The 22,677-nt window shown below is 37.5% G+C and overlaps 1 protein-coding gene across 4 annotated transcripts in view; it reads left to right on the top strand.

The window, feature by feature from the left end:
* The window catches only part of ttc29 (tetratricopeptide repeat domain 29), a 107,077-nt gene that overhangs the window by 14,726 nt on the left and 69,674 nt on the right, over positions 1-22,677 (top strand). For 3 of the 4 annotated variants that reach the window (XM_003221690.4, XM_008112014.3, XM_062980955.1), the window contains 2 exons: positions 3,767-3,990; positions 14,447-14,632. In XM_003221690.4, coding sequence (XP_003221738.1) covers positions 3,767-3,990; positions 14,447-14,632 — 410 coding nt within the window. The remainder of the gene's footprint in view (positions 1-3,766; positions 3,991-14,446; positions 14,633-22,677) is intronic. The other variant, XM_008112015.3, reaches the window with a different exon arrangement.

Genomic DNA, 22,677 nt, shown 5'->3' with positions numbered 1-22,677 from the left:
TTCCCTTTTAGCTGACAATTTGCAGCTCCTAGGCCATTCACTGTATGTTAGTTAAGGCTAGAGTATGATACTCAAATATACCACGTGCCTTTATGGTAGTTGTATGTGGTGCTGTCCTGGCTGTAGTACATTGCTGCTATGTTATGGTGGCCATGAGGATTATTCTTTATGACATTTTGATCTTCCTTCTTTAACTAGAAGCATTATGCTTTTTAGTATTTCAATAAGAATGGCCAGTTGGGGTGGCGACCAATTTTTTTGAAACTTACTTAATCTTTGCCTTGGTGTGGCTCTCTGATAGAGTTCCAAGGACTATATGATCTGGTTAGGTCTGGACTCCTCTTTCTCACACTGAGTTGAAAACAATGTCCAGTCACAGTTAAGTGACATTACATAAGTTTTCAGTCTTAATAAATCCTGTTTCAAAACAAAATAATTGCAGTTTTGTAAGATGCATTTTCCTGACTTCTTTATTTACAAACCATCCTTTCTGCATTCTAACATTTATGCAAAAAAATCAGTCAGGCAAATGTGAGGAGGACAGAAGCAAAGACTTGTTTCAAACCACAGACTTTGAACTTTACTAAAAAGAATACCTAACCCATTGGACAACACCAAAAAAATCTGTGTGTATATATGTTACCTTTGCCATCCAGTTCCTCTTGGTTGGGTGCATTTGAGTTAAACTTAAATTGGACATGGCCTCTCAAAATTGTGTAGTTTATATTTACCATAAAAGCTTACTTGAACTTAAATACTTTTAACAGTTACTATGTCATTTGGGATATAATGAGTCAATTCACTATTCCTTAATTCCAGCAGCAATAAAATCATGAGATCACTTGTCTTCTGTGTTCATTGTCTGCATCTTACTTGAGATCAACAAGAAAAAACTATTGATCCTTCAAATAAGGATCATACAGAGTGCTTTCAATTATATTTGTATATATTTTTATTCACCAATCTTATATATAGATAGCACTAATTGAATAACAAGATTTAACTGTAATACTGCTATGTTTCCGGTAGATGCCCCCAGAGGCCATTCTACCTATAGAAAAGTGGTGTATTTTAAAAACGGATACCTTTGAATTTTGTTGGTTCACAGAATCATAAATGTTATATAAAATATTTTTCATATTTTTGTTTTGCTTTGTTTTGCTGCTATCTTTCTCTATTGGCTTGAAAAGTCCTTGTATCTAGTTTAATTGTTTCTTGTTATACACTGCAAACTTCAGACCTAGATTTCCCTGCATCAGAAGAGTAATGTTCTCTGCCTAGATCATGTTGCACCATAACATTTTCATTGGTGAAAAAGAGAGACAGTTCCTTGCCTTCTCATTCATCTTTCTCCAGTAACATTTCATTATCACCATATTCACACATTACAGAATTCTTTTTTCCCAGAAGTTCACCAAGTACTATTGAAGGTTTCACCTTAATTGCTGGCCAATTTTGAGGAAAAGAAGTTACACTTCTAGCATCTGAGTACTCATCTGGCATATACTTCAAGAAAAAGTATGTGAATCCTCAGGTGGTTGCAGATTGGTCTTGCACCAGAACGTCTGGTTAGCAGTGCTCTTTGGTAGCTTCATTTTCTCCAGAACATGGTATTTTCAGTCCTGAAATGTTAAAACTATCTAATCCATACTATTGCCCATCTGACATTCAAGTTATACAACCCTCATATGGTTGAGACTGCAGGTACTCCATAACTTTGCCCTATGAACCATTAGACTTTATGTATTTTTCATGTATCGGTGTCAAACAGGAAATATAATAACACGAAATAAACCCAGATATATGGATTTGTTGTAGTTTTGTTTCTTTCTACTCTTATTTGGCTATCATTTCCCTATAAAACTCAGTTTAAACTTGTTTTTGTTGTTGCTGATTTATAAATGAAAAAAAATAGAAACTGAAGAATACCCTAAGAGGGAGACCAATTTCTTGTCCAATTGCTCAATAAATTGCTGTTTTTATTTTGGAAAAAGACAGACACATTTTGGCATGTATATATATAATTAAAAGTAAAGATAACACATGGTTATATAATAATACAGTCATGATACATCTAATTCTGTTCTTGAGTGAGGAATACAGTTGGCCATCAACATCTAAGGTTTGATTCTGGGATCTCCTGTGAATACCAAAATATGTTCAAGTCTTATTATATTGGACTGGCATAATAAAGTGGTTTCCCTTCTATTAAGTGGCGAAAACTCAAATGAGTACTGTAGAGGACCTTTTGATCTGTGAAGACAGGAGATATGCCTACACATCAGCACAATGCTTGATGAACTACAAAATAAAGGTTTGCTTTTGGAATCCCCCTCCGCACCTCCGATTGGTTTTGAGCCATGGTTGGTTGAATTCATAATGCAGAACCCATGGTTATAGAAGGATGATGCATATCAGCTTTTACAGTCACACTGCAGAAATGTCTGAACTTGAGGATTCCAATCCATTTGCTTGACAGAAAGGAAATACATGAACTATGCATAATTCAGTAAAATATTTGCTTTTGCATATAGCTTACATTTTAAAACTTATTTATGCCCTTTCTGCTAATTCAAATTCTTGAGGAGACTTACAATATATTCCAATGTTTTTACATTCATAGATGATGATGAAAAATAGGGTGAAAGAAGGGTGAGTGAGATAGCCTTGAAGGACATACAACATGCTAGAATGAGTTTACAAATGTGGAAAGAGATCAGTGTCTTCACTTTCAAAGATGTATTACCTGTGAACGGTCTTCAGAACTTCTGAAGATGCCTGCCACAGATGCAGGCAAAACATCCAAAAAACTCACAGTAACACATTCTTTAATGTGTATATCTAATACATTCTTCCTAGTACAATACGTTTCTGCATTGCATCCTACTGCCTCATCATGCTAGAGCATGAATCCACTTTAAATCCGGTTTCTGCCTCCTGCAGAATTTTGGGGTTTGTAGTATGGTGAGGCCCTGGACCTGTCTGGCTGAGCTGTTTAAAGCCCCCTCCCTAAAGTGGATTTAAAGTGGACCCAAGCTTTAGTATGATAAGGTCCCTGATTAGTGTATTTCTTAGTAGACATTGTGAAATGTATGCGTTACTAAACTGGACCTAGCTGAAGACATTCATTCATTTGTTCAAATGATATCTCACCTTTCTCCTGCCAAGAGACCCAAGGTATCTTAATAACATATTTTAATTTTTAAGCTAAAATGTACTATTGCAAATTGTTAAAAAAGAAATAATGACTTGCATTACAAACATAGGCAGATAAGATCGAAGGAGAATAAGTTTAATAAATACTATGACAGACATTTTAAACCAAGCCATTGTAACCTCTAGCAAAATTATTTAATATATACGTTGTTTTGACATGCTGCACATGCCTCACTTTTCCCGCTGCTCACTGTTTTTAACAAGCTATGAGTTGTATTCCAGTGAATAAATGACAACAACGTTTGGATTTTCTCCCTTTTTTTCTGTCTAGGTTAACTGAGTTGACCTTCCTGACCGATTTCAATTGTAGAACACTGTTATATTTATAAAGCAGCTCTGATAGAAATTGTACATGCTAAAGTGTTTCTGTTGGTTTCTTCTGTTCTTTCATGAAGATACGCTGGCATTTAAAAAAGAAAAAAGGCAGTGGCAAACAGAATGCTTGTAACTTCTTAATTAATGCTGTATACTGCTATTTCTGTGGTGTTTCTTGATTCCTTTTAGTGGAAGAATATTTAAAGGACTAAAACTGGCCTTTTAAAATTTCTAGTTACCGGAATTCCTACATGAAGAACACCTGCATAGACATGCTGCGACAGGGCTATCACAAGTCTTTCGCGGAGCTCTTTACTCTGATAGAGAACTGGAACGCCTTGAGGGAGGCTTCAGGCCCTGGGTCAGCCATATGGCTGGAGAAGTCTATCGGGGATCAGCCTGATAAGTTGGATCAGCTTCACTTCTTCCTGATCAGGGCAGAGGCAGCTCAACGATCAGGTAAATGGGGAATTCTGGGTAATAAAGTGGCAATGCATGCCTCGGGGAAGATTCTGAATTGTTTCATACATGAATCTGAAACATTACTGGAATTTAGGATATTTCACATTTATTCAACTGAACTGAGCTTTCAGAGCTGATAGTAGGTAGCTTTAAAATATGAGACTTAAAAAACAGATATTAAGGTAACAAAATGAGAATTTGCCGTATATTTATGATGGCACCAGAACCAATTTGAAATATTTACATTATGATAACTAACATTTCAGTTACCACCCTTGCAAGTTTCTCTCCTGTTTATTTCCTTTGAGATACTAACTTTGCTTAATTTGTAACAAAACTGTTTTGGTTTTTATCACATAATTTGTTTCAAATAAGGTTATATCTCCATACATTTCCCTACAAACCCAGGGGCATGTATTTGGTTAATACAGTACTTGTTTCTGCATGTACTTAAAAGTGTGATTCTCTTATTATTGTCCAATAAATAATGGACCAGTATAATCCTCTTCTAATTGCAAAAGATTTACTGTTGTTTGTAGTTCTCTGTCCAACCACGCATGTTAAAGCATTCTAAATTCATTTGTAAATGCTGAGAAGCTACATTCATAAGACAGGATGATTAATAGACATCTTGTATTTTTTGGGGAAAATACACTAATGGTACCAATTGCACCTGACTACTTTGGGGGAAAACAGATACAGGCAGTCCCCAAGTTACAAACACCCAACTTACAATTGGCTCACAGTTAAGAACAGGGTGAAATATTATTATTATTATTATTATTATTATTATTATTATTATTATTATTATTATTTTATTTTTATACCCTGCCTCCATCTCCCCTGGCGGACTCGGGGCAGCTTACATGGGGCCGATGCCCAGGCAAATACAATAACAAACATAAAACAACATCAAATAACAGAAACCACACACAAATAAAAATTAAAAATTAACATAAAAGTAAAATAACAAACATTAGTAAAACACAAGTTATAACACAGCACTAGAATCATAAAAATGAACTGGGCAAAAGTGCGCTAAGTGAATTTTGTAAACAAGAGGTAGTTAAAAGTGCTATAAGATCATGGGAGAGCACCTTGAAGTGGGGTGAACCCTGTGGCTATATCAGCGAGATTAACGATGCAAAGGTACAACAGATTAAGAAGGAATCGCCGGTACGAAATTTATCATACAACTGGCCAGTACTTATCCAAAGGCCTGTGTGAAGAGCCAGGTTTTCAGGCTCTTCCTAAACGGTACCAAGCTGGGAGCTTGCCTAATTTCCCTGGGGAGCGCGTTCCAGAGCCGGGGGGCCACCACAGAGAAGGTCCTCTCCCTCGTCCCCACCAACCGCACTTGTGACGGAGGTGGAAGTGAGAGGAGGGTCTCCCCCAACGAACGAAGAGATCATGCAGGTTCATAGGGGGAAATGCGGTCAAAAAGGTAGGTAGGTCCCAAACCGTTCAGGGCTTTGTAGGTAATCACCTGCACCTTGAATTGGGTCCGGAAGGTAAACGGCAGCCAGTGGAGCTCCTTAAATGGGGGGGGGGGGGAAGTGAGAGAAATCTACCCCTAGGGAGGGAAATTCACTCCTGGAAGAGTTATCATGGGGAAAAGGTGTCTCCAATGAAGCTTTCTCACCAATCTTTGTTTCCACAATAAGCCAATTTTTTCAAAATCCAATGATCACAGGGACAGAAAATGAGGTGACATCTTCTGAACAATGGCACAGACAGCAAAACAAACACCACAGGATGTTAACCCTTCCCTGTACTATCGAAAGCTTTAAATGTTCCTGTTATGGCTTGCATACAAATTCAGGTTAAGAATAAACCTACAGAACTTACCTTGTTCGTAACTTGGGGACGGGCCAGAGGAATGACCCAAGGGGCCCCATCCAGCCCCATGGGCCTGGGTTTGCCCATGCTTGTTGTAGAATGAATCCACTTTAATTGCCTTGGTTCAGTGCTATGGAATCATGATGCTGTAGTTTTCCAAAGCATGCTGATGCCTCATCAAACTACAAATCCCAGAATCGCAGAGCATTGACCATGACAATTAAGTTAGAGTTGAGGTCCCTCAAATAGGAGCTCCTGGTGTAGCTCCTGAAGTAGCTTCCCCTTTGCCGTTGGCTCAGCACTAAGATTATCATATGATGCAAATCTAATGTTCACCCTAATTTTGATGAGGTCCTTTAGCCATAAAGGGGAGCATTAGATTTGAGTAAATAAGGTATTTAATATTTAAACAAGTAGACATGATATTTTAAAATATTAAATAAATAGAATAATTATATAATAATAATAATAATAATAATAATAATAATAATAATAATAATAATAACAACAACAATAACAACAACAACAATAATAGGGTTGTTGTATGTCTTTCGGGCTGTGTGGCCATTTTCCAGAAGTATTCTCTCCTGACGTTTCACCCACATCTATGGCAGGCATCCTCAGAGGTTGTGAGGGATGGATAAACTAGGCAAGGAAAGGAAAAATATATATCTGTGGAGAGTCCAGGGTGTGACAAGAGTCTATTGTCAGTTGGAAGCTAGCATTAATGTTTCAGTTTCATTAATAAATGAATATTAATAAATAAATAAATAAATAAATAAAATCATCAATAAAAAAATAAACATAGCAAACTTAAATAAAGATAGCATAATACCACACACACATTTACGACATAATAAGCTCTTTCAACTCTTAAAAATTAGATTCAAGACATTAAAACTAAGATGGCATGTGATATCTAACAAGCGAAGGTAGGTATCAGCAGCTAGGGGAGGATATATACAAATATGTCCTAATACTATTATCTATCTAAACTAGAAAACTTACTTGTTAAAGGTATGGCTCATAGCAGCTGCAACTTTCCTGAATTTTGGTACTTGAATTGAATTTAAAAAACAATACATGTTCAACTGGAAACGATTTTTGTTAATTATGTTGACAAATGTATATTTTTGCTCTGGAAAATTCTGCAGTATCACAAAAGTACAGTGGCTGTGGTAGAAGATTATTGTATGCAATATTTTCTGGGAGCATGCATTTTCCATGCAGATACATCATTTTCATTATAGTCCCTAGTTTGTACTTGTATTTCCTGACAGGCAATTTTAGTACTCTTTTTAAAAAATAATTTTTATTGACAGGAAAAATGCTATTAAACTATACTAAAATGAGAAAAATTATACATTTGAAAAAGAGAGAAACCTACTTTTCTACTTTCTAACTAATACGACAAAAATCTACTAATAATTGCAAAAAAGCAGATAAACATAGGAAATAAAAGTAAAACATACCAATGCACCAAATGTTCATACTAAAATCTTCCTTAGTTGTATGAATGAAGTGGATATTTTATCCTGTCCAAATGTCATTGCCCTGAGTCTGCCAGCAAGCAGCTCCACCGAAAGACTTGCTGGTAATATCACATTTCTGGTCATATAACTTGGCACCCTGGTATAACATCACCAACAAACCTCTGGGAGGGAGCTTTTTACTGGTGACAATTTAATTTCATTCGTGGTGCAAACAGTGGATCAGATCAGATCCATACCCCAGAACTTCCTGGAGTGAAAAGTAATTCCTGGATGCAGTTGTTCTGCAAATTCAGTTGTGTTTTGTGTGAAGTTTCTAGAGCAGCTGAACATTTTAGCTGTGTAGACACAATCTCAGTCATCAAATACTGTAACTGCAACTAGGAAGGTGCCAGTAATGACTTATTAAATGATACTGTAATATACATAATACAAATACGGAAAAGAAAAGGGAAACAAAGAAAAAAAAGTGAAGCATACCTAATTGGGAGAAAGCAGTACCTACAGATAGGGTAGCTTTAACCTCTCTTTGCCACTGAATATCAAAGCCATAGTGTTCTGTAAAATTATGGAAATAACTTAGGTAAGTACCGTACAATTCTCAAGAGATGGAAGTGACCTGAGGCTGACTACTGTTACTGTCGCAGTCTTGATTGAATGAACTTTAATGTGACCCTCAAGTGTCTATCCTTTCAGTGAATAAGAATAAGTAGTGTGCAAAGACAACCATTTCAGCATAATTGTCTTGAACACAAACTAGCCAAATGGGCTGGAGTCATAAGGAGAAAGTAGAAATAAGGCAGTCTCTTTTAGCATGTTTAGAATACAAAGCCTTAAAAATCATTCTCAGAAAACCAAGGTTTTTCCAACACACTGAAACTGGTGTATGTTTTGTCTAATCTTAGTTCAGTATTTTTGTTTACTGTATTGAACAATTAGAATAGGTTACAATTTCTTTGAAAAACAAGTTGTTCAGTTCTCTGTCCCTAAATAAGGTTACCTTGTTCAGAGCTTTTTCAAATGGTATAGAATCATAGAGTTGGAAGAGACCTCGTGGGCCATCCAGTCAAACCCCCAGCCAAGAAGAAGGAAAATCGTATTCAAAGCACCCCAACAGATAGCTATCCAGCCTCTGTTTAAAAGCCTCCAAAGAAGAAGCTTCCACCACATTCTGGGGCAGAGAGTACCACTGTAGAACAGCTCTCACAGTGAGGAAGTTCTTCCTAATGTTAAGATGAAATCTCCTTTCCTGTAATTTGAAACCATTGTTCCGCCCTAGTCTCCAGGGCAGCAGAAAACAAGCTTGCTCCCTCCTCCCTATGACTTCCCCTCACATATTTATACATGGCCAACATGTCTCCTCTCAGCCTTCTTTTCTGCAGGCTAAACATACACAGCTGTTTAAGTCGCTTCTCATAAGGCTTGTTCTCCAGACCCTTGATCATTTTAATCACCCTTCTCTGGACATATTCCAGCTTGTCAACGTCTCCATTAAATTGTGGTGCTCAGAATTGGACACAGTGTTCCAGGTGTGGTCTGACCAAGACAGAATAGAGGGATAACATGACTTCCCTGGATCTAGACACTAGACTCCTATTCTTGTAGGCCAAAATCCCATTGGCTTTTTTAGCTGCCGCATCACATTGTTGGTTCATGTTTAACAGTTTGTCTACAAGGACTCCCAAGATCTTTTTCACATGTACTGCTGTCGAGCCAAGCGTCCCCCATTCTGTATCTTTGCATTTCATGTTTTTGTTTTTTGTTTTTTGCTTGAGTGGAGTATCTTGCATTTGTCCCTGTTGAACTTCATTTTGTTAGTTTTGGTCCATCTCTCTGATCTGTTAAGATTGTTTTGAATTCTGCTCCTGTCTTCTGGAGTATTTGCTATCTCTGCCAATTTGGTCTCATCTGCAAACTTGATGACCATACCTTCTAACCTTTCATCTAAGTCATTAATGAAGGGTTAGAAGGCAATGATCAACATAGTTACCTCAAACTTTCCTTATGGGGCTTGGTTTCCAAACCCTTTACCATCTTGGTTGCACTCTTCTAGACATTCTCCAGCTTCTCAATAACATCAAACGGTGATGCCCAGGAAAAGGCACAGGACACTAGGAAGGCCTTGCAAAAGCAGAATAGGGTAGCACTGTTACTTCCCTTTTTTTGAACCCTATAGTTCTGTTGATGCACCTTCCAATTGCATTAGATTTTACATTGCTGTCTCAAACTATTGACTCACAATTAACTTATAGTATACCAGGAAGCCTAGATGCTTTCAACACATGTTGCTATCAAGCATCCTATATTTATGCATATAATTTTAAATATAGGTGTTGAGCATCCTATATTTATGCATATAATTTTCCCGCTTTAATGTAGTTGCCTATAGTCATGTGGAATAACACTGAGTCTAGGACTCAATCTTTCTCTCCAGAATATTGGGAAACAATTAGTGAGTAATCTTAGATTTGTTCCATCAACCAGGTACAAATCCACATAATAGTAACAGGCACATATTTTACCAGCTTGTTTGCAGTAGTATTATGGGGAAACATGTCGAACACTATAATACAGTTAAGATACACTACATTTCTAGCAGTCCCTTCAATACCACATTTGTAACTTTTATTAACAGGGGAGAGGGAGAGTCTTGGTGTGTGTGTGTGTGTATGTATGTGTGTGTGTGTGTCTATATATATATATATATATATATATATATGACCAATCAGTAGTTGTCTGCTCTTCTATTTTGCTTCTTGATAATATGTGCCCACCCATGTGTACAAGGACCTCGCTTTTTTCACTGAGCATTCTCAAAATTAATATACAGAGCCTCTGAGATACATTTTCAATATCCTTTATTACTATGGAAGCAGTATATTTGGCTCTGGATACTTGACTATGTTTCAGTTTTCTCAAACCACTTCTTACCTATTTTTAGGCTGTAGCTTGTTTTCATGTAACATGTAACCCTTAAAATATCTTCAATTGTGAAAAAAATGTTTATCACAAAACTCCACAGGTATGATCTCTGATACAAATGTCAATTAATTAATGTGCTGTATCATATCTTCTATAGCCTGTAAATTTAACAAAAGAATAGGCTCCCTTTTATCCTTATATAAATTGGCGGGTCTTTTCTTCTGCAATTAATTGACTGGCCTGTGAACATGAAATGTCAATACAAAAATAAAAGAACTTGTAGTTCTGGAGCTTAATTTCAAACATAAGAGATATATTACTCAAAATTATTTAGAATTGTTTCCTGATCCAGAAGATTAATCCCATGTATTCAGATAGGGTTTAGGGAAGTAAAGGTTGCAGAAACAATACAAATCTGAATTTATTTTAATAACTAATAACAGTGAATATTTTAATGACTGTAGTAATGGGACAAAGGCACTCTGCACAAAAAATGCCTCTTCCTTAGCAGTCCTTCACATTATGTTCAATATAATGTAGCCTGCACTGAAGGAGTAGGGGAGCCATTTTGTGTCATCAAGAGTGGTGCCGGGGGGGGGGGGGATTCAAGTTCTTCTTCCCTTGCCTTTCTTGAAGTGAAATGGAAGCCATCTCCTCCAGACCCTGGTCAGCCAAGACTGAAGGACTGTTTAAACAGGGTAAGATATCAGAGATGGAGCAGATCAAATCTTCCTTGGGAGAGTTTTCCACAGTCACAGAGCTTTCTTCCATGTCCTCACCAGCCAAAGTCTGTATATAATCTAGATAGGGCTTTGTACCTCAAAACCAGTATTATGAATTATTATGGAATATTATGGAAGTGGACCAGCAGTCAGTGAAGCTATTTCAGCAAGGGAGTTATATGTTCTTTATAACCAGTCCCTGCCAGCAATCTAGACACAGCATTCTGAAGATGCTGAAGTTTTCAAAGACAGTCCTACTTAGAGTGCATTTCAGTAATCTAACCAGGATACAATGAAGGCAAGTGTTATCATGTCCAGATCAAGAAACAGACGTGGCTGGTGTACTAATTATAACAATGCAAACACAACTTCTGGCTAACACTGAAACCTGGGGAATCAGATTCATAGATTTTTCCAAGAGTATGAACCTGAGATTTCGGGGGGGGGGGGGTGCAATCCTGTCCTGCACAAACTGGATCTCTATTTCCTGATTTGCTTTCTAACTGACCAGGAGTACCTTTGTCTTGTCTGAATTTTTTAAAATTTCTTTTTGATACATCATAACAATTAACTATTTTTGCCATACATAACTTATTTCAGTATACATTGTTCCAAAGGTAACTATTTCTTAAATGACATTTTAAACAGTCCTTAGAAATGTATCACCCTCCACCCCCACCCTCCCCCATCCCCTGGAACAGCCATTCAAAATTGTCAATACATCAGTTTAATCGTGTGGAACGCCTGGTTCAAGGTGCGGTATCTTTCGTCTCCGTCTATTTTGTCGATTAGAACAGTCCATTTCCTTAACCAGTCTTGATATTTTAGGCTATTTGTATATATATATATTTCTTTTGAATGGTGAAGTCGTTAATTATATATTCTGATATATAAGCCCACCAGGTTTCTACATCCCATTTTGTATCATCTCTCCATCCTCGGGCTATCGTGGTTTGTATTGCGGCTGTCATATATTTTAGAATCTCTGTCCAATTATTGTTATCTTCCCTTACCTTTACTGTGAGAGACATGTATCTAGCTTTGTCCCATATTAATTCTTTCCCTATTATTTCTTCCATTATTTTTCTTATTTTTCTATAAAAGTTCTGAATTTTTCTACAGTCCCACCACATGTGGGAAAATGTACCTATTTCCCCATAGTTATGCCAACACTTATTTGAAGTATTTCCCGTTATGTGTGCTACTTGGAGTGGGGTTCTGTACCATTTGGATATTATTTTCCTTTGGGTTTCTTTAATCCTTATATGTTTAATTTTATGAACATTGTCAATCCAAGTCCCAATTAATTTCTCAGTAAAGTTTTTTTCCTGTTTCCAATTATCTATAATGGTTATTTTTGTATTGTAAGTTAATGTGATTAGTTCTTGTCTTGTCTGAATTAAGCTTCAATTTGTTTGCTCTCATCCAGTCGATTACTGACAACTGGTACTGCCTGGGGGTTTTCTTCTTCATAGACTTTGCTTGATTTATTGCCCAATTTCTACATTTGGTCATTGTCTTTCAAGAAATAATTTATTGTATCCATGACCTGAGAGAATGCATAATACATACTTTGGGTACATATTAGAGCATGTTTGCAGTTTTCATTAAAAATCAACAGACGTTCAATATCATCATGTGGCCAGGAAGATGGAAGTATAGTGTTCAAGTGTAATTGGTTATCAAGGAAATGAGCAATAATTCAGAGGAAGAGAGGGTAAAAACTTTTTCTTACCCTTTTAACCTCAAAATTGTCATGGCGTCTACAAAAAGCTACTTCTCCTGAACTGTCAAGTTTCAGGTCATACTGCCAAACAATTTTCATTTTCTGTTTACGTGCCAGAACATGATTTATCTGATCTGGCCTTAACATATAGATATGGCCAGGACCATAGCCAGAAAAAAAAAAATTCGGGGGGGGGGGGGGGTTGAAACTTTTTTTTAGCGAATCATAAAGTGTAGCTCCATAACGCAAAATAATTTAGAAATCAGGCTACATTGGTAAACTTCAGTGGACACTCAAGATATATAAACTTCAGTGGACAGTCATTGTCAGGACCCAGGCTGCAGAGCACCAATAACCATGCACAGAGACCAGAATCTATCTAATATCTTTATTATAGGAATATATAAAGTCAATAAAAACAAGTGAAGAATATAGTTCAGAAGTAGACCTTTCAGGAAAGGTCAAATATAGTCCAGGAAATCAATGTCCAATATGAGATATTAGAGTCCAAAGTTATAATCCAATAACCGAAACACACACTTTGCTGAGCAAAGTGTGGGGAAATGACAGGGTCCTTTAGTCCAATGGAGCTTGACAACAAGGCTGGAAAACAAACTAGATTCTTGGCAAACAAGACTTGATACGAGGCAACAAGAAGCAAAAAGCAAGAACAAGGTCCGTGGCGAGGTCCGGGGAACAAGGCAGGCTTGGAACTAGAACAAGGTCCGTGGCAAGGTCCTGGAAACAAGGAACTGGAGTAGCGTAGTCCACACACGATCTCACTCCTGAAGCTGACGAATTGACTCCGCAAGGATCTCCTTGCGGGTAAACACCTATATAGGATCTTGTTTTCCCGCCAAGGAACACTTTCCCTGGGGAACAAGAAGTGAAACCCAGACTGTGTCCAGATGCATGACTCCTTAAGATTCGCCTCCCTAGCGCCTCTATCTCTATTATAATTATCCTTACGAGAGAACGGGGGAGAATTCTGCCCAAGGCTTGTTTGGCTGACTTCTTGAGGGCAAACATCCTGCAGGTGCAGGGGCTCCAATTCTGGCTGAATCGGTGGGAAACCCAAGTTCTCCTCTTCGTCTGCCACAATAGTACTAGGAACGGGACTACATGGCCCATGAGACATCACAGTCATGGGGATTTGGTTAATCAGTTAAAATTCATGAGTAAACCAGTTTTTTTTTTTCAACCTGAAAATTTTCAGAAGAAGGTGAACCCCTAACTCCCCCCCCCCCCTCCTTGGCTACAGCCCTGGCTAGGGCAGAATAATATGCCCTAGCCATATGTATGGCTATGGCAGTGTCAGGTATATTCTGAGTGTAGTGCAATAATAACTGGTACAGTACTTACTAATTCCTGCTAAATAAGAAGACTTGATGTTTCTGTTGGTGAAATGCAGAAAAAAGACTTCCCACTTTCATGGTGGTGACTAGCTGTTAAAACTGAGTATGCAAATGCCTCAAGAGAGTAGGGTATTGCTCTCACATGGAATGAAGTTGTGTGTAACAGTAAATGGAGAATGGAAGAAAAATGACCAACTGTGATAATGCCTATGTTTCTGCATTTTCATGTTGTATAGAAAGTTATGTAAGTGCCTGTGCTTATGTACATATATGTATAAATGATTATGTAGTTAACCTACAATAGAGAGATTGCATAACAACTCATTTTTATATAGCTTCAAGTAAAAATAAAGTATATTTTATTACTTCTAACATATAATTATTTCCTTTTCATTAAAGAATATTATGAAGAGATGTATACTAACCAACTCAGTTTGGCCCATTGCTTCAATAAGCCTGAAGACAGATGGTTAAGGAATTACTTCTATGAACAGTGTTACAAAACTGCTCAGCTGATTAAGATTGATGGTGGGAAGAAAGAAGCAGAAGCACATTCATATATGGGTCTTCTTTATGAGGAGCAAGGTAGGTTGCTTTCAGGTGGCTTATAAGTAGGTAACGTAAATTACTTACATTACTTTTGTTTAAAAAACAAGATTGAGAAATCTGTAAGGCAGCAATGAATGTTTTACCCTGCAAAATCTAGTAAAATTGTGCAGTTTAGGAGAATCTTTGTTTTCACGTAATGAATGAACTGAAAATTTTTAGCAGTTTTACAAGGAACAAATACTTTAGCATGTGGTAAGTTTTAGAATGGCATTGAGTAGGAGTTTGGACAGTTTTAAACAGTAATTCCTTCCTTCCCACACTCAGCATCCTTTCAGGATACCCATTTGTTTGTTATTTCAGTTTCTCATTGTATTAGAGATAATGGGTAAATCTTACTCAAACATGTTAAAATCTGTTTTCTGTGCAGTAATACCGATTAACATTACTTCTGTTAATTTGCATTTGGTGGTTATAGAAAATATATTTTGTACCTTTAGGATTAGGAATTTCCCTGATGTAGAAGTTGAATATCTTGCCTATAGTAATTCCTACAATTATAGTCCAGTTATGTTTTGAGAGCTCAGTACAAGATATTATAAAAGATTGATGCTTTTCAGTTAATTCATATTAAAACTTAGGTGAACATCCATGACAAAGGGGTATACTGTATTTCATTGCATAATAATGACCCCCCCCCATTTGGTGGGGAGGGGGTTCAACTATCATCGATTATGTGGTGAAAAAAGCCCCCCCCCCCGAGGGTGCAGCCCATAGCTGCACCCTCAAAGTTCACCCACCTGCCCACCACTCCCATCCAAGCCTCTGTAGCGTGAAAGGGAGAGGCTGGGGCTTTGGTTTTATGACAACATTAGAAACATGAGCCTGCATACTATGTAGTCTTAAGATGTTGCTTCTGTTGTCAGTTAAAATGGTTTGGAAGGATATCAATGCAGGCAGATGCCATAAGAAAACTGGGGAACAGTCATGACATTCAGGCAATAAAATTTCAACTTCCTTAGCAACAGAAAAAGTAACTTCGCTTGATGTCTAGGCTGTTTCTGTCCTGTATGAAACTACCCACTTCTTTCTTAGATAGAGAACATGGAATTCTGCAAGAAGGCTTTGTACTGTTCTATCTTGAAAGGTTTTTCGGTGCTGTATAGATGAAATGTGCCAAATGTAGTATCAATAAAATAATTTTAGCTTTGTTCAGGTAGAAACCTCAGTTCAGTCCCAGGCCCTTGGTTCTCTCTTCTTTAGGATTCCCCTGTTGCAATGGAATTTGGTATCCTAAAATCAAGGAAACATACGACTACAGGAATATATGTTGTCTGCATATTATTGCATTAGTGGAAGTGGTGGGTCACTTTTTCTGGATGTTCTCAAAAAGAGCCTAGAAAGCTACCTGCTGGTGATACTGTAGCTGGAGTTGCCACGCTGAACGGGAGTGGGGGCTTGGGCTCGATGATCTGTGGAGCTCCTTCCAGCACTATAGTTTCATGTTTCTATAGGAGCATAGAAACACACCATAGTAAAACTGGAATCCTCTCTGAACCTTGTACCTATTTCATTATCACTTCATTCACGTAGCACAGTGATTGGGACTGCAGGTGACTTGTCTGCATAACAACCTCCAGTTCCCCATATGTACCTTAGATGAAGTCAGGGCCAGTGCTGTATTGTGTTGATTAGCTTTTGAAAATACTATGTTTTTTTCCCCCCTCTGCTATGGCTAGATAATGTTAGTGGAAGATCTAATGCTTAACAGACTTTGCTGCATTTTTGGATTTGAATTTGCCTTTCAGACATTAAAAGTGAAGCTGTTTTAAGAAAATAATATACACATTAATATGTTCAAAGGCTCGTGCTGAATATGAATCATTATCCTTAGCACTCACTGCCTATTTAATGCAGCATAAAACTAAAAAAAATTCCAGCATTTCAGTGGATTAAAATCTATGGCACTGGGACAAAAATATTGCATAATAAATTTCAGCCAAGCTTGGAGGAAGACTGCATAGGTCACTAGGCACTTACCAAAAACTGAAAGCGAGCAGTTCTCTTCAGTCTGATCTGTCTAGAATAAATGTAAGGGTGGGGATTGTAATTAGCATTTTATTTTCACAGGAGAGTGAAGCGTAGTTAACAAGGATAGAAAAATACTGATTTACTCCAAGGGAGTAATTTGTGGCTGGAGAATCCACAGGATTCCTTCATTATAAAGGGCTTAACAACTAAGGCTTAACTGTTGGAAAGGATTAATAAAATGTGGATTATTGTATTCTGTACAGGTTACTGTTTTTATTGACTGGTCAATATGATATATAAAACAATGAGATCCGTGTATTTTAACAAGGAGTAATTTATTAAGTAATGCCCTTTTATAAAATACATAACTGAATCTTACAAGTTGTATATATTGGGTATATAGACTTGACCCCCCCCCTCCAAAAAATGTTCCAATGTATCTTGTACATTTTAGAAATTTGGAATCCCAAATTCAATTTAACAAAAGAGAAAGCCCTTCCATTTATTTAGCTGTATAGCCAGGACCCAAGCCCAAGAGGAGAACAGGCAGCGACAACCCAATGTCCAAAACGGCACCTTGCCATCTGCAAGGGAACTTTACTTTCAACTCCACTTTTAACTTACACCTCAGAGTCCGATGATAATGAGGCCTCCGCCCTGTCATCATTATCCACAACTGATCTTGATCTCATATGTGAACCTCGCCCATCATCCCTCCAGGCCCTCCATCTTTGTTCAAGACTTAGATCTCTCCAAGTCCCTGGTGTATCAGTAGTTTGCCAATCCCCTGATACACGCTCAGGAACTGGCTCAGCACACACATTTACTTGAGTCCAATCTGCAGCATTTTCCATCTCACTCCCAGACCCATCATTCCCAGAAAAACCCTCAAATGTTTCATCTTCCGTGGGAGCAGTGAGTATATCCCGGATCTTCTTCCTTTCCCTTTCCTCATCTGACTCTTGCTCCCTAGTTGACCTTTTAGTCCCTCTACTCTCTGTAAAACCATCATCTTCCAGCATTGACTCCTCATCACTAGAGAACCCTTCAAACGTTTCATCCTCAGAGGGAGCCATAAGTATTTCCCGGACCCGCTTTGCTTGCTGTTCCTCATCAAACACTTGCTCACCATTAGCCCTTTTTCTCCTGCTAGTAGTTTCACCAGTAGTACCATTACTGCCCCCTGGCCCAACTACGACAATTACAGTAAGATAATATATTGCTATTGATATTGAACTGGCTGTTATTGACTTGGAGTCGATTCGACATTGATTATATTTATAACTTTAATTTAAATTAATTATATTTTGAAATGTAGAAACAGTTTTATGAATATGGCATGACAAAATGCTATAAACAATCATCATCATAGGATTCTTACCAACACAAAAAATCATGTGTGTGCATAGGTACTGAATTTTAATGAGAATTGAATACATGGAAAGGGCTTCTTATGAAATATTCATTTACTGCTCTAAATAGCCACACCCTCTTAACTGTTCCTACATGTCTCTTCCTTCTTGACATCTATTTTGTTATAAAGATTTTTCACCATCTCAGGTATAACTCAATACTGATTGCTTGTTATCATGATTCATTATTGGTTAAAATGACATTAGATATACTGTGTTTACATATCATTATGTGCAATATATGGCAAATTAAAATATTCCATAATTTGTAAGCATAGATTGGGCATCCTTTGTCTGAAATACTTTTCAAATATTAGATTTTAGGGCAAGGGATACTACACCTGCAAAAGTGGTTGATTGACTGATGGGTTGATTTGGGTTTCCAAAATGGAACTCAATTTTATGATTAATATAAATGTAGTGATAGTGACACAAAAATTAGTCTGAAATTGTATGTTTTATATGTTTTGATATGGTCAAAAGTGACTAATCAATAAAGAATTGTTGTTGTTGATTGAGTGTGTCTTATTTCTGCATTTGCTTGCTAAGTTTTCTCTTCTGAAGATGCCTCCAATGAACCTTCAACATCTTAGAATTGTGGTAAATTCAAGAACCAGTATGTGTGATGACTCATGGGCCTTGTAGTCCTGTTCCTAGTACTATTGTGGCAGACAAAGAGGAAAACATGGGATTTTCGCCGGTTCAGCCAGAGCCGGAGCCTCTCCACCTGCAGGATGTTGACGTTTGCCCACAAGAATTCAGCCAAACAGGCCTTGGGCAGAACTCCCCCCCGTTTTCCCAGAGGGAAAATTACTCCAAAGATAGAGGAGCCAGAGAGGCTAATCGCAGAAGCATGAGAATCGCTGCCAAACAAATGGCTGATTAGGTCTGCTTCCCTTGGGAAATTCTAAGGAGTCATGCATCTGGACAGAGTTGGGTTTCGCTTCTCGTTCTCTAGGGAAAGAGTTCTGTTGGCAGGAAAACGAGACCCAATATAGGTGCCTAGCGCCAGGGATACTTTGCGGAGTCAATTGATCAGCTTGAGGAGAGAGATCGTGTGTGGACTGCGTAATCCCAGTTCCTTGTTTCCCGGATCAAGTTTCAAGCCTTGCCTTGTCTCACGTTTTGCCACGGACTTTGTTTCATGCTTCATGTTTGCCTCGTTTTAAGTCTTGGATCAAGTCAAGAATCAAGTTTAATTCCAGCCTTGTTGTCAAGCTTCATTGGACTATAAAGACTCTGTTATTTCCCCACACTATTGCTTGGCAAAGTGTGTGTTTCGGTCAAGTGGATTAAAACTTTGAACTCTAATATCTTATATTGGACTATACATTTCTGGACTATATTTGACCTTATCTGAAAGGTCTGCTTCTGAACTATATTCTTCACTTGTTTTTATTGACTTTATATATTTCTTTAATAAAGATATTAGATAGATTCTGGCCTCTGTGTAAGGTTATTGGTGCTCTGCAGCCTGGGTCCTGACAGTATGTTTGTTTAGCACAAGAACACTTTAAAGGAAAAACTGGCAGAGTGGGTAAAATTCCTTGTTTCCCTTTGAATTGCTCTCATCCTAAATCCCAAAGCATCTTTATTGAACTTAAGCAAGTTTTAAAAAGCCGTTTGGGAGGCCATGAGAACACCTCCTAAAAATACTATTTTTAAAAAATTTCATGAGCCCATTTGGATCATAATTAGGGCTCATCCCTTAAGTCTAATATATCTTTAAACAAGGCTGCACATGAAATTTATTAAAACTTCAAATAAATTATTTCATTGCATTTTTAAAATTCATTTTCCCACTCTTCTCTTTTAAGTCTGTTACTGACACTGCTGCTTGTATTTCACCTGTCTATTTCCATGGTACTTCAATTATTTACTGCTTAATGAGTAGTACTGAGTTGAAGTTTTATCCAAAGCTGCCTTCACCAAGAAAGTTTTCTTTTTTCCTTCAGAGCTTTAAATGGTCTTGAAACACTGAGTTAGCTACTGCAGAAACCTTTGGTGAAGTAAAGATACACCCATTACTTAGCAGAAAGAGATCCTGGTTTAAGAGCTGCTCTCTTTCCTGATACTAATAACAGTACAGATGAAATGGTTGTCCATACAATATTTTATTGTGAATTGCCTGCGCTGCTAGAAATATAATTTAAATATTATAAAAAAATTAACCTAAAACAGAATCCAACCAAAGGTTTTTGAAATTCCAACTTCTGTGGGTCAGTTAAGCCTTAAATCTCTTCTGAGTTACTCAAATAGGTTTAAAATTGCTTGCTTTGTCTGTATTTTGTCCCAAAATTATTAGATATTACCATAGCTGAATTAGACAATGTTTCTGAATTAAAATAGTAATTAATATAGTGCCTTTAGAAGTTCCTCTGATGGCCAGAACTAAATGCCTTACTGTCTTTGAAATTATGACAGATCACCAGAAGATGGAGACTCTGTCCTACTGTCTGCTCTATTTAAATATTTCCAATGCAACTGACAGCTGCTTCCTGCTGAGCCACAGTTGTCAGGTGATGCAAATGGCCAATAGCATTTCATCTGATCCTATAAAATGTCTGATTCTCTGGTCCAGTACAGTCTGAGCAACATCCTGACAAAAAGGGCTAGGATAGTGCCATAAAGCTTATTGACCTACACAGTTCTAAGTACCTTTCTATTGCTGCTCTCCCTATTTCCACAGTCTTGCATAACTTGAAAGCATTCCCTTGGTGCTTGCAAATATTATCAGGATTTTTACACTGCTGTTTAATAAAATTCCCAGGCCAACTTTAAAAGTTTCAAAATGCAGCATACAAAATTTTAAAAATATGCATTAACATTGTGAACTCAGTAAAATTTAAAACTAGGAAAATAAACCAAGATAGATTAAATCTCATTTATTGAAAGACTTGAAAAAATAAAAATGTCTTTGCCTAAAAATAATTAAATGACTTTACATTTCTTCATAAATTGTGCAAAATTAGTGATCTTGAGTACATAAGGATAAACATTCTCCCCGAAAAATACCATACTGTGCTTCTGTTTTGTGAGCATAGCCTTTTGACTTTATATGGACATTAGTTAATGATGGACATGGCTGTGGCTATATGTACCCGGATATATTCAAGATGAGGCCATTTTATTAAAAACAACTCCAGATTTCCTAACTGGTCTTGAATTGGGCAGGACATGAATGTAACAGGATATATCTTGGATCTGGTTTTCAGAATAGTGATTGAAGAAAGTGATATGTGAGTGTTGGAACTCAGGATTCATTATCAGTTTTCATGCTTACTCTGTCTGTTACCTTTGTAGGGGTTTGTAAAAGAGATATATTTATTTAGTATTAGGACATAACGGCGTTCCATGCAGTCATGCCGGCCACATGACCTTGGAGGTGTCTGCGGACAACGCCAGCTCTTCGGCTTAGAAATGGAGATGAGCACCAACCCCCAGAGTCGGACACGACTGGACTTAACATCAGGGGAAACCTTTACCTTTATTAGGACATTTATATTTTCTTCTGTATCTAGTGACCTTAAGCCAGGTTATTAACATTAGAGAATTCAACCATTTAAAACAAGACTAAAAGTTGAAGTAATACCCATAAATCCACTGCCCAGTCAAGCCATGATCTCCAACCCCTAAAAATCTGGATGAAAAGTCAAGGTTTAATTTGACATTGATATAAAGCCAGCATCAGTGTTGACTGGTCCTTCAACATAATGGCATTGCACCATCATGTGGACCAATGGAAGCCCTTGCGAGGCCCAGACTATGGCCTCTTCGAGATATTTTAGTGTGTGGGCATGTGTTAGTAGGGGTAGACATCCCTTGAAATTTCTTATTCCATTTGGATAAATATAATCATCATCACCTTGAATTTGGATAGGATTTTTAAAACTGGTAACATATAGTTTAGCTGCCACGTAATACAGGAGCTGAGGCCTCCAGGTCATCTTGAAAGGCAAGCTCACATCAACTGTATTGCAGCTGTCCGGTTACCAGCGCATGAACTATTATGACCAGATGATCATTGGTCAGAAAAGGCCATTGCTGTGGACTAACAAAAGCTAACCCTCAAGCTAATTTTGGGGTTCTAAAATGGCCCACAGTTCCCTATGAAACCTTTGGAAGTGTTCATGAACCCTTTTACAGCAGTTAGGTGTGCTTTTTGGCTCCCTATTTTTGCAAACAGAATGTCTGATTTTTCAGGCTCCAGGACTTACAATTTGTTACCTCCAACTGTCCAGGCACCAATCGTTAATACAGAGGGGAAAATGTGCTGTGTTCATACTTTCATTGGTATTTATTGCCAAAATAGTCAATTGATCAATATGGTTTTAAATTGGTTCTTCTACTTGGAATAAAAGGATTAGTATTTGCAGGCCAGAACTATCCCAGGGCCTGAGATTTCAGGACCAAAACCTGAGACTAAGGGGCGCCCTTTGTGATGTCAAAGAGGCAGGCACTGTGGTGATGTTATTAAGCATGATACATTTAGTGCCAACCACAGTGTCATGGGATATGTTATTCAAATTTTAAAAAATCCAAAACTAATAAATAAGGGAAATATGTATGCACACACCTCAGAGTAGCACTTTCACCCTTAGTTTCTTCTACTTCGTCAAGTGGAGTAGAGAAGATTTTTGA

The sequence above is a fragment of the Anolis carolinensis genome, chromosome 5 (genome assembly GCF_035594765.1).
Source record: "Anolis carolinensis isolate JA03-04 chromosome 5, rAnoCar3.1.pri, whole genome shotgun sequence".
Classification (NCBI taxonomy): Eukaryota; Metazoa; Chordata; class Lepidosauria; order Squamata; family Dactyloidae; genus Anolis; species Anolis carolinensis.
The sequence above is the reverse complement of the archived record's forward strand: the minus strand, read 5'-3'. Positions and strand labels throughout refer to the sequence as shown.